Consider the following 13,236-nt stretch of genomic DNA (forward strand, 5'->3'; position numbering starts at 1 on the left):
TAATTTGTGTAAATTACCTGATACAAAGCCCAGCTCAGTTAATGTTTTAACAACTTTAAAAAATTGCCTTTTTAAAAATGGTCTTTTGCAACTGCTTTCTTCTTCTATTTCTACTGTTCCTCAGTTTGCCTAGTCTCTCTTTACCTCTTAGCTAAACTTTTGCAGTAATTGCCTTATGCTTTCCCTGCCTCTGATCTCTGTGCCTCTCAGTTCATCTTCACACTGCTGGTCAAAGCGTAAATCTGACTGTCATGCCTTTGCTTGAAAACTTTGATAGTTCCCTCTTACCTCCAAAATAATGGATACTTTAGTGTGGACTTTAAAGTTAGCCCGTTTGACGGGCTAAACAGCAGGTGTTTGGCATTAGTATTACAAATGCAAGGGTATTTGGAAAATTGAGCACAAGCAACACATCAAGATTTGTTAGTTGTGGTTTTTGGTTTCACTATTTTGTTGGCACTTTTCCTCATGTGTTATATATCACCCAGACTTTTACCCTGGCTGAATTTGAAGGTACCTATGTCATTGTTGGGTAAAACAAACATGGGTTGTACCTCTCCTTCAGTGTTTGATATCGTGAGGAACTATACTGCAGATTATGATAAGACCTTAATCTTCAATAAAATCCACCATGAGCTGAACCAGTTCTGCAGTGCCCACACACTTCAGGAAGTTTACATTGAATTGTTTGGTAAGTGTCTTAATTCTTATATATGTAAATAGCCAATTGGAAATCTAGTTCAACTTACTTATTGAGGTTATATTGGTAAACCTTGGTGCTATTTAAGCATTTCTTCTGAATTTATCATAGAGCAATTGTCTTTAAAATATTTTTTATCTTAAGTTTAAAATTTTTTATATAACTCGGTAGAGATTGGAAAAACTACTCACAGACTGTATTCTGTTTTTACTGTAATAACTTATTGAAAATTAGCTTTGTTGGTGTTTTAACAGATAATTTGAAAAATTTAGAAACCTGTGCCTTGAGGCTCCCATTTTTGATGATTTGGTAGGAGACTGACAGGACTCAGCATATAGTTGTGTTCACAGCTAAGATTTATTACAGCCAAAGGGTACAAAGCAAAATCAGTGAGAGAAAAAGGCACAACAGCAAAGTGCAGAGGAAAGCAATTGCAGGCTTCCAAGAATCAAACATGTGCGTAATTCCCACAGCAACAAGCTGTGACAGCACATGTGAAATGTTGTCTACTAGGGAAACACATTGGAGACTCATTGCCCAGGGTTTTCACTGGGGGCTGATTATGTAGGCACCCTCTGCCTACCACATATCAAAATTCCAGACTCCTGGAAGGAATGCAGGTGTTTGGCATAAACCACATTGTATAAACAGTTCACAGCAAGTCAATTGTATTAGCTCTGGGGATGGTGGGACCCTTCTACAAATCCAAGTTCCTAAGTGCCAACCAAGGACGAGTTTACAAAAGGCCTTTCTAAGGATCGCAGTATCAGCCCTGCTTTCTTAACTCACTTCTGTACAACTTACTTTTCATTTATGATAGTGGAAGTTCTGACCAGGGAATGAGTTGTTGCTGTTGGTAGCTCACTTTTCCCTCCTGAAATTTTTAGTGAATTTCTAAGATGAAGGAATAAGCAAGAATAATCAATTTAAAATCTACCAATTGAGTCCTCTTTGGTGATTGTCAACCACTGAAGTGGCATATGAGGAAACTGATGGGTCCTGCTTTGTCTCACCACCAGTCATTTAAATAGTAAAAGTACCATTGTGGTGAATAGAAAGTGCATAGTTACAAGCCCAAGTGTTCATGCTGTGTGTACTTCAAATACTTTTCTATGAGCTTTTCTGTCTCTCTCTCTCTCTTTAAATCCAAAATAACAGTAAGGCTGAGATCCATGGAAATGAAGTTTAGTTATTTGGGAATTTGAGTAAAGATTTACTGAAGATAGAAATTTGCTTTTCTTTGAGAAACAGGATACATATTGAGTAAGAGCCCTGAATTAAGATACTAGAGATCCAGATTCTCCATTTATTAGATCAACATATTTTACCCAGTAGTTGTTTATCCAGTAAATAAGTCTAATAAGTTACCCAGTAAAAAAGCTTATCCATAGTTAAGTAATACATTTAGTGGGTGAACTTATTGGATAAACAGACTATCTGCTTGTCATCTTCATTCCTTAATTTCTTTATTAGATAATTCCTCACAATTTTTTTTCCCACACAAAAGGGAAGTAAAGACAGTTTAAGCTCTGTAAAAGAATAGTACTGTGGAAACTTTAGGTCTAATAATGATTAGTTTTGTTTCATTATGAATACAATGTAAAAAAAAATTGATTATCATGAGATCTGTTGTTCTTGGCTTAAACAGATCAAATAGATGAAAACCTGAAGCAAGCTCTGCAGAAAGACTTAAACCTCATGGCCCCAGGTCTCACTATACAGGTAAGTTCTTTTCCTAGGGAAGTTCTCTGGGGATTTTGAGAGCTTTGAGTTTGTTCCTTCTTTCATTGGATTGTTTATTCAGGAATTATTTGAGATGCTATGATGATTTATAGAATGCCTTTCTCAAGTTGGCTTTAGATGTCTGCCAAAATAAAATACTCTAGTATTGTATTTGTGAACTCCTAGAGGGAACTGATAAGCTGAGGCTCTTACAAGGAAGTAAAATTCATATTTCTGCCATGTATGAAGCATTAAGATACAGTAATGGTTACAAATCAGTGTAAGCATAATCCTTTCCCTCAGTAAGATTATGAAAAGGGAGTTCAAGTGTAAGATTTGAACAATTCTAGACAAAATAGTTATCACAAAGTATTAATTGACAGATGAATCTATTGAATGATTATTGCTGTAAGAGTAAGAGAACATTGGAAGACAGCGTGTCTAGGAGAGGGCTGTGATTGAGTTGAGATTTTAAGTAGGTTTGGAAAAATTAATTGGATTTAAATGGGGGAAGAATGAGAAAGGTATTTCAAGTGGGAGAGAGAGCCCTCGTAAAAGCAAGGTAGCAGATGAATTTAGTGGTAGTGGTGATGGTGACGTTGGGAAATAGAATGGTGAGAGGTTTTACCCCTGCTTTTTTTTGGGTCACTGTGTTTTCCAGATTGTGGGTTGTAACATCAACTTTAGTGAGTCACGAACAGCATTTTAAATAAAATGGAATAGAATAGGAAAAGAAATGGCATGTAATAAGTTTAAATATTCTGTGACACTTGTGTTTCACAGTGTGGCGGGGTAGGTGTTTATATTGGGCGTCAGTGCAAAATGTGTTTCTTACTGTGTCCACAGTCAGTAACATTCGAAAGCCACTGCTCTGGATCCAGATGACCTAAGAAGTTGTATTGAGGCTTCTCTGGTGTCCTTTCTCAGGAGCTCTAGGAGACCAGTTGATTGTTGATTGTTGTGATGAACATTACTGCAACTAAAACTTATCACATGTCTCTCAATTCTTTACACTCAGCACCACTGCTACTGAGAGTGTGCGCTCACTGTAATTGTATGTGTTCGTGCTTCTCATAAACAAGACTGAAAGATAGGTGCGGTTTTCCTCATGGCCTCATTCATGCAATGTCATTATCTCAGACAGGCGCCTGAGGGTGAGCCACCAGAGTTAAGGGGTCGTTTGAAATGTCCAGAGATAACTTTGTAAAATCCTCTGAGTTGTTCAAGTCAGTTGTAGCTGGAGTAGCTTTTTAATTTTAAAGATAGTGAATGTGAAGGTCAGCTCTTAGATTCTGCCCAGGGTGTTACTCAGAGATCTAGCTCATTCAACGGTTGTTTAGAATTCCTTGCCTTATATTACTTAGCCATTTTTCTGTTCCCAGTTTTTTTGCTATTAAACAATAGTGTAATGAACATTCATGATACATCTTCTTGTATGTACAAATTATCTTTCAAACTGACTGTAAAAATGTACATTATTAACAGCAATATGTGCAAATAATTGTGACCCATGAACTCACCAACATTGGAAGCAATCAGACATACTGATTGTTACCATATGGATGGGTGGGCAATTATATCTCCCTTTGATTTGCATTCCTTTGGTTATTAATGAGGTTGAACATCTTTTGATATATTTATTGGTCATTTATACTGTCTTCTGTTGATCGCCTATTCATATCTTTTGCCCATTTTTCTATTGGATTGTTTTCTTACTGATTCGTTCTGTATAAATTTGGAATTTTTATATACACACGTTATTTATGTTGTAGAAAAAAGTTAGATACTAGGAAAATGATGAAGAATAAAATGAAATTCACCAGTAATCTTATTATGCAGGGATAACATCATTTGTTGTATCTTTCCTGACTGTTCTTAATGTATATGAACAAATGTTTGTAGATATAAATGCATACATGCTCAACTAAAGCAGAATCGTACCATACTTGCTTTTTTCACTAACATTGTCTATGAACATCTTTCCAAAACAAAAATATACGTTTGGTAAATGATTACTTTTAATGGTTATGTTTAGTGAATCTCTATGGTTTCATATTTTTTACTACTATATACCTGTTGGAATGACCAAGCTTATATATTCTGTACATCTTTTTAAATCCCTGTCTTACAATAAATTCTTGAAGTGGGATTGATGATCAAAGTGTATGCCCTGTTTGGGGGCTTATTGATACATACTACCGAATCACCTTTTAGAAAAATTTTAGCAGCTCCCTCCCTCTCATTAGCAGTGTTGGTAAGCTGTAGTTCTTACACATTTGATTGCATGACTGTACCCAAATAATTAGCAGATGCAAGCTTTCCCTTTCTCTCTTAATCCTTTTGGAGAAAATTAGTCTGTTATTTTCTATTAATTATTGAAGTTGAATACCCTAGGTTAGCCGTTTTTATTTCATTTATAAATTGTTGGTTTTGTTCATTTTTTTAGTTAATGGTTTTTCTAACTGATTTTAATAAGCTATTTTTGGCTGGGCATAGTGGCTCACATCTGTAATCCCACCACTTTGGGAGGCTGAGGTGGGAAGCTCCCTTGAGCCCAGGAGTTTGAGGTCAGCCTGGGCAACATAGTGAGACCCCTTCTCCGCAAAAAATTTTTTTAAAAAATTAGGTAGGTGTGGTGGCATGTGCCTGTAGTCCCAGCTACTTGGGAGGCTGAGGTGGGAGGATGACTTGAACACAGCAGGTTGAGGCTGCAGTGAACTATGTTCATGCTGTACTCTTGTCTGGGCAACAGAGCAAAACCCTGTCTATAAATAAATAAATAAATAAATAGCATTTGTATATAGAGAACTTGTTTTTGAACCTTACCCTTTGAGAGGGGTAGAATTTGTTTTTAAAAATAAACTATTTTTCATATGTTAGTTATTGTAGCTCTTTTTTATATTTATAGGAAACATTTTCTTCCAGTTTTTTCTTTGTTGTTTAACTTTGTTTTTTCCTTGCTGGTAACTTTGAAGTGTTCATGTTTTACATAGTAATTTCAGTGATTTTGTCTTTATGGTGTGTTGCTGAGCTGGCATGTTTTAAGAGCTTTTCAACACCTTACAAGTATAGGAATTAAAATTAGAAATTACAAAAATTGTATCTGCTTTTACAGTTGTATTCTTAGATTTAAATCTTTTAATTCATCTGGAACCCATTTTGATCTCAGTTGCAAGGCAGGCCTTCAGCTCCATCCCCTCAACCCCAAATTGGGTAACACTAGTAATTACTGAATAGTTTATTTTTTCATCTTCCTCTTTCTTTGAAATAGTTCTTATGTTACCTACTGCATTCCATTATATACTAGAGTCTTTTTCTGAACTTAGTTCTGTTCCATTGATCTTTCCATTCCTACTCTTTCATTAGTTATTGAGTCCTTGGTCTTTTCTCGTCAAATCGAATTTTCTCCTGTTTTTTTTTCATCTTGTCAGTTAATGGTAACTCCTTGCCCTCAAGCCAATCTAGAAGTGTAGGAGGCATCTTTGACAATCACCTCACCCTCAGCATCTAATCAGTCCCTATGTCCTGCAGATTCTACCACCAAAATCCGTGTATTAATAAAACTGACCACACCTCCATCTTCACTGTCATCTCAAGCCAAGCTACCAACTCTAACCTTGACATGTGCAGTAGCAGTAGCCACCTGTCTTCTTTCCCCACGTTCACTTTTACCTTTGTCTACTTCATTTTCTGCACAACAGCCAGAGGATCTTTTGAATTTACTTATATTTATTTGTTGTTTTTATAAAAAGTTATTGAATGAAAAAATGTAGTTTTGTTATACGTTCTTAAAGTGGTAGAGATCTCCATTGTTTTAGGGTTTAAAAAAATTTTTAAATAATTTTTATATTTTACAATAACTTAAGCATACCCTGAGAAGAGAAGAGCTCCTTTGCTTTGGTTGCCTTTGTCTTGTTATAAAAATTTTTTTACAATAGTTGGAATGCATTTTAAGAAGTTCAAGTCTGTTTTTGAGCTTTGTTATTTTTAACACATTACCATATGGTTGTGATAATTCAACTTTTTATTTTAAAATCTGGCAAGAGACATCATCTTTTAAAAAATAATGGCCTTTGCTGTTTCTGCCAGCTTAATCTTCCAGATGAGTTTTCATTATCGATATTTTCAAGCTATTATCAGGCATCTAAGTAGTCATATACATGTTGTTTTGTTTTGTTTTGAGACGGGGCCTCCCTCTGTTGCCCAGGCTGGAGTGCAGTGGCACGATCATAGGTCACTGCAGCCTTGAACTCCTGGGCTCAAGTGATCCTCCTGCCTTAGCCTCCCAAGTAGCTAGGAGTACAGTTACACACCACCACGTCTGGCTAATTTTTTTATTTTTTGTAGAGATGGGCCTTTGCTGTGTTGCCCAGGCTGGTCTCAAACTCCTGGCCTCACGCAATCCTCCAATATAAGTTAAAAATAGAAACATAGTTTATGGCTTTACTTTATCATATCAGCCTTTTTGGTTTTTAGAATTTCTGATTTGGGGGAGAAACTCATATCCTAAGTTAAATTAATACCGATGGATTTAATGAATTTTAATGCTGTTCAATATGTAGGCTTTTTTTTTTAATCATTGAAGAATGTGATTGATTCTTGGTAGATTTATCATATATCTACAACTTGAATTCACTGCCTTCTAGTAATTTTTGGGTTACTATTTTTACAGTCACTATTTTATTTTTTTCCTTTCCATATATTTATATCCCATTTTTCTTCTTGAAAAACTACTCTGGCAAATTAGAATGATGAAAATGGTCGTCTTTGATTTTTTTTTTCCTATGTTATTTAAGGGAGTGACTATAGTATAGACTGGCTTTTGATTTATAATATATGCTTAAAACCCAGGAGTCAGTTTCAATACATATATTCATTTCATTAGCCATTTTTTCCCTCCATTAACTCTATGTATGTGAGTGGGGTGGGGGCATTATTTTATTTTATTTATTTTATTATTTGAGGTTAAGAGCAGAGGTTTAATAGGCAAAAGAAACAGAAAGGAGAATAGCTGTATCTCCTGTGAGGGAGAGGGATGCCTGAGTGGGACTTCCCTGACATTTTACTTTTAAAATCTCTTATGATGCAACTTACTCATGGTATCTGTACAGTGTTTATGTTTTCACATATTTGAAAATCTGTGAGATTTCCCAAGATTGGCAAACATGTAATATGTTCTTCAGCCTCATTCAGCAAAATAGGAGTCTTCAAAAGACAGTCCTGGCTGGGTGTGATGGCTCATGCCTGTAATCCCAGCACTTTGGGAGGCCGAGGTGGGTGGATCACCTGCGGTCAGGAGTTCGAGACCAGCCTGACCAACATAGTGAAATCCTGTCTCTACTAAAAAACAATACAAAAATTAGTCGGGCTTGGTGGCGCATGTCTGTAATCCCAGCAACTAGGGAGGCTGAGGCAGAAGAATTGCTTGAACCTGGGAGGCAGAGGTTGCAGTGAACTGAAATTGCACCACCGCACTCCAGCCTGGGTAACGAGCAAAACTCCATCTCAAAAAAATAAAAAATAAAGTCCTACTTTATGCTTCTTTTAATAAGGCTAAAAAGATATGTAGCCAGTCTCTTAATTAAATGCAGTATGACAGTGGTTCCCTTGAATCATATTAATCCACATTGGAAGTGATCTTATGTCTGCTAGTCACATAGTGAAATCTGACATCTCACAAAATCTGGTCCTGAATTTTTATTTGTCTTCTGGATGTCTCCACTGAGTTGTGAGCCCTCACATGTGTCACTGCCAGCGTGTTGTGAGTTCTTTCCACACAGCCTTCAGTTGCTTATTCCATTCCACTGTAATCCTTATATTTAGTTATGATAGTCCTCAAAATTACCTACAAATTTGACTCATCTATTTCATATAGGGAATGCTATATTGCTTAAAAGTCTTAAAAGCCTTTAAAGAAGACTAAGTGCTTGAAGACTTTGTTATAATACTTTAAAGGTTAGCCAGTTTTCAGAAGGAAAACTTCTTCACACTAGCAAAGTGTTTTTTGTGTGTGTTTGCAGTATAGGTGGGGCGGCGGGATATCGTATGTTTAGTAAAATCAAAAGATTTTGAGAGATCAAGTCCTTGATGTAGAAAAGTCAGCCTTCAAAAAACAGTACTGTCCAGGTAGATAATCTTAATTATGTCAAAGAACACTATGATTAGGGAAACAAAGTGTCTAGTAAACAGCCTCTACAAAGACAGACTTTGTTCTAAGTGAGAGTTCAGGAAGAAAGAATATAAGCTTTTAATTGATATTTGTTTTCCTTCAGCCACTGGGCTGTTTACTTACAGCAAATACCAAGTGATTGCAGGGGTTGGAAGTGATAGATTAATTTACTCACTACTCACTGTATTAAATTGTATACACCAACCTGGGTTTTTTTGCTTGTTTTTGTATTTGACTAATTGTTTCTGACTTTACAATTTCAGTCTTGGAACTTTGCCTTCCCGGCTTCTTTGGCTTACAGGGTTGAAAAAGAAAGCAAAAGTGTCTAACGACCTTTGTAAAACATCTTTTAAGGGAGAACCTTTTTCATAAGGCAGTTGTTTCCTCAGTGGGTAGAGTGGTTGTTCCTGTAATCTGGCATTGTGTAAGGAAATAAGAAGCAGCTTGTCTTTGATTCTTGGTGTGATGGCATGAAAAGTAAATGTTCTGGTGGGATCCCCAAACGTGTTAGTAGGCTGCTATATTATCGCTGTTGTTTATTAGATTAGTATCATTTGAGGGGCTTTTCTGTAGAAGATTTAATTTGAAGATTTATCTTTCAAATATACTTTGGCTTTTTCACTTTTATTTTTTAGGCTGTGCGTGTTACAAAACCCAAAATCCCAGAAGCCATAAGAAGAAATTTTGAGTTAATGTGAGTAATATGCATGGGATCCCAATATTTCTGTTTAGGGCTGTCTGCATATTAATACTCCAGTCTAGAGGAAACATGTGAGATAATACACTCTGGGGTGGAGTATGTGTCTATCTTCTTTACTCTTACTATAGTAATATTGCCTATTCTTGTGTCTTAATTCCCACTAGACTCTTATTAGTGTTCTCTTTATGTATGGACATTTCAGGAGCAGTTTCAGTGGCTAAAGATACAGTTTGCTGTAAAACTATTGCTGGAAGCTTAAGGAGCTATAATTTTATATGAATAGTACCTTGAATTAAATATTTAATAGAGGAAAGAGTCCTGAAGCTGTTAGGGTTGAAGAGAGTGCTCATATTTTGTTTCTGTGTTGTAATGGTAGGAATAGATACCTTGTTGGTATAAAGTTTGGTTTTCCATCGTATGTGATTGTATATGTAAAATTAGACCTGGTTCTTTATAATGTGCCTCTAGGGAAGCCTTGCTTCTGTTGACTCCTGGTGGTCTTCTCTTTTATGTATCCAGGGCTGGCTGGGAATGAGAAGACATGAAATTAGTTTCTAAGAGGATCCCTTTTAGAGGAATACTTACTGTGTTTCAAATGGCAATATTGTTTTCGTATGACTGGTACTGAAAAGAAGAAATAAAAGTCTTTAGGAAAGTTGGCTGTTATGTTAAAAGGGAAAGTATAAGACGCTGGAAAAACAAATTTGCACAAGTCAAGGATACCACAGATCTATAAATACTGGAAGTCCAAGGAGCAGTACTACTACTTTATGAGGTTATTTACTTCTGAGTCCTTTTTGTTACCATGCAGATTTTTATTGTTTTTTCTTCTTTTATATTTTCCTTTTCCCTCATACCTTCTCTGAGCTCATACAGAGTTTTATTTCTCTTTTTCTTAATTTTTTTTTTTGAGACAAGGTCTTGCTCTGTTGCCCAGGCTGCAGTGCAGTGGCACAATCACGGCTCACTGCAGTCTCAACCTCCTAGGCTCAAGTGATTAAGCGATCCTTCCACCTCAGCCTTCTGAGTAGTTGGGACTACCAGTGCATGCCACCATACCTGGTTAAATTTTGTATTTTTCATAGAGACGGAGTTTTGCCCTGTTGCCCAGCCTGGTCTCAAACTCCTGGGCTCAAGCAGTCCTCCTGCCTTGGCCTCCCAAAGTACTGGGATTACAGGCTTGAGTCACCACACCCTGCCTGTTTTCTCTTTTTCATTGTAGACAAGGAACTCTTCTTTTAAAAGTGTAGTGTAGATTGCCAGGCTGGATAGATTATGGATGTGATCCACTTATTTAAAAAATATTTATAGGCGGGCTGTGGTGGCTTATGCCTATAATCATAGCACTTCAGAAGGCTGAGGCCAGCGGATCACCTGAGGTCAAGAGTTTGAGACCAGCCTGGCCAACATGGTGAAACCCTGTCTCTAGTAAAAATAGAAAAATTAGCTGGACATGGTGGCAGGCTCCTATAATCCCAGCTACTTGGGAGACTGAGGCAGGAGAGTTGCTTCAACCAGGGAGGTAGAGGTTGCAGTGAGCCGAGACCACGCCATTGCACTCCAACCTGGGCAACAAGAACGAAACTCCGTCTCAAAAAAAATTTTATTAAAGACTCAGCATGTCTTAGGCTTTAAATATGATTGCTTAGGCTGGGCGCGGTGGCTCATGCCTGTAATCCCAGCACTTTGGGAGGCCGAGGTGGGCGGATCACAAGGTCAGGAGATCAAGACCATCCTAGCTAACACGATGAAACCCCGTCTCTACTAAAAATACAAAAAATTAGCCAGGCATGATGGCAGGCGTCTGTAGTCCCAGCTACTCGGGAGGCTGAGGCAGGAGAGTGACGTGAACTCAGGAGGCGGAGCTTGCAGTGAGTCGAGATAGTGCCACTGCACTCCAGCCTGGGCAACAGAGCGAGACTCCATCTCAAAAAAAAAAAAAAAAAAGGTTGCTTCTGGTGATGGAAAAATAAATATTGTATGTTTTCTGCTCTCAAATAAATCATAGTATTCAGACTGTCATTTGATGTCTTTATCAATGTTATCAGAGGAAAGAGGGGAAACTTTGAGGGGAAGTGTTTTGGGGAAACTATTGGAGTTACTTTTCAGATAATTCTGGATCTTTCTTAATTTTATAGACTATTGGAATTCCAGAGTTAAAAGTTACCTTGGGATGATCCAGTATAACCTTGCACCTGATAGTAGTGTTTTCTTATACCATTTCTGCCATGTTTGGTTACCCAGTAGCTACTTGTACATGCTTAGTAATATGCCAGCCATTTCCATTACAGGTTTCGTGTCCCTTATCCGAAATGCTTGGGACCAGAAGTATTTTAAATTTTGGATTTGTAAAGATTTTGGAATATTTGCATAGACATAATGAGATATCTTGGAGATGGGACCCAGGTCTAAATATAAAATTTATTTATGTTCTTCCTTGTTGGTATAGTGGTTAGTTTTTTTTTTTTTTTAAAGGTATTTATTTATGTCCCATGTATACCTTTAGCCTGAAGGTAACTTTATAGAATATTTTAAGTAATTTTGTGCATGAAACAAAGTTTACCGTAAGTGCTTATGTGTGGAATTTTCCACTTGTATCATAATGTGGGCTCTCAAAAAGTTTCAGATTTTGGAGCATTTTGGATTTCAAATTTTCAGATCAGAAATGCTCAACCTGTGTTAGACACTGGAAGCCTTAGAAAATTCTCCTTACTGTAAGCCCCAGTTTACTACCTAATAACTACCACCTAGTTATATCTTCTGTGCAACAAATATGGTCACTGCACATGGGTGCCCACCTGAGGAGGGCAGAGGCTGAAACCCAGCTTCATTCTGCATGTCAAACCATGCACCTGTGGGGCTGCATCTGCCCAGAGGCTGGTGCCATTTTCTAATTGGCACAGAGCTGCTGTATGGACTAGCTGGAGGTCTAACAGCAAAGGAAGTATTGATATATTCCCTTCCAAATCACAGGCTTTACACAATACAACTAGGAGAAGAAAGCCAAACTAAAATTCAAATGTACTAAATTTTTTTCCTATCTCTGGGTGACTTTGGGCAAATCATTGAATCTTTCAACCTCAGATTTATTATAAGTAAATAAAGTAACACCTCCCGTAATGGGTCCAAAAGCTCGTGTTGAAAAAACGGTTCTCTGACTCACTATAGGGTCAGAATTACTGACTGTCACTGCACATAAAAGAATCATTTCTAATTTTTATAACATTTTGCTTCACAGGGAGGCTGAGAAGACAAAACTCCTTATAGCTGCACAGAAACAAAAGGTTGTGGAAAAAGAAGCTGAGACAGAGAGGAAAAAGGCAGTTATAGGTACTTGGATTTCTCTCTGAAATGATTGTCTCTAAGTACATTTGTTGTTTGTCCTGTTCTTTGTCAGTCTCATTTTGGGTATCATGGGACTCAATAAGATTGCATCATAGGTAGTGGGGAATTCTGGACTCTCCACTGTACATTCAGATGTTCTAAAGCCTTTAAAAGTAGGTGAGACCAGTACTTAATGATGTGCTGTGGCTGTCCATCATGTTGTTAGATGCTACTGTTGTCTCTTTCAAGAACAGGGAGAATGGAAAGGGATTATAGGCAGCTTGAGTCTGTGGATAGCATTTTCATTTGTACAGATTAAGAATAGGTAAGTTTTTTGACCAAAGTTTCAGATCGTAGTATGCATCCTTGTTGTTGACATGCACTTAGTTTTACCTGGATAGTGCCGTTTATGAAAGCATGGCAGGATTGTTTGCAGTTCATTTTGGATTACAGTGGCTTCCCTTATACTCTAGGTCGCTGTGTATTAGATTGCCTTATTTGGCCTTCGGTTGATGCTGAAAGTTTAAGACATCTTTAATTAAATAATTCAATTATACAGGAATGTAAAGAGAACAATATAATGAAAGCTTAAGATTTTGCCTTATTCCCTTCAGATCTTTT

General features: G+C 37.1%; 1 protein-coding gene across 2 annotated transcripts in view; it reads left to right on the forward strand.

Moving 5' to 3' along the window:
• Window positions 1–13,236, forward strand: part of ERLIN1 (ER lipid raft associated 1) — a 35,897-nt gene that overhangs the window by 9,691 nt on the left and 12,970 nt on the right. For both annotated transcript variants that reach the window (XM_012505752.2, XM_030808572.1), the window contains exons 6-9: window positions 566–691; window positions 2,349–2,422; window positions 9,227–9,285; window positions 12,530–12,621. In XM_012505752.2, the coding sequence (XP_012361206.1) occupies window positions 566–691; window positions 2,349–2,422; window positions 9,227–9,285; window positions 12,530–12,621 (351 nt within the window). The remainder of the gene's footprint in view (window positions 1–565; window positions 692–2,348; window positions 2,423–9,226; window positions 9,286–12,529; window positions 12,622–13,236) is intronic.

Source organism: Nomascus leucogenys, chromosome 3, assembly GCF_006542625.1.
Source record: "Nomascus leucogenys isolate Asia chromosome 3, Asia_NLE_v1, whole genome shotgun sequence".
Classification (NCBI taxonomy): domain Eukaryota; kingdom Metazoa; phylum Chordata; class Mammalia; order Primates; family Hylobatidae; genus Nomascus; species Nomascus leucogenys.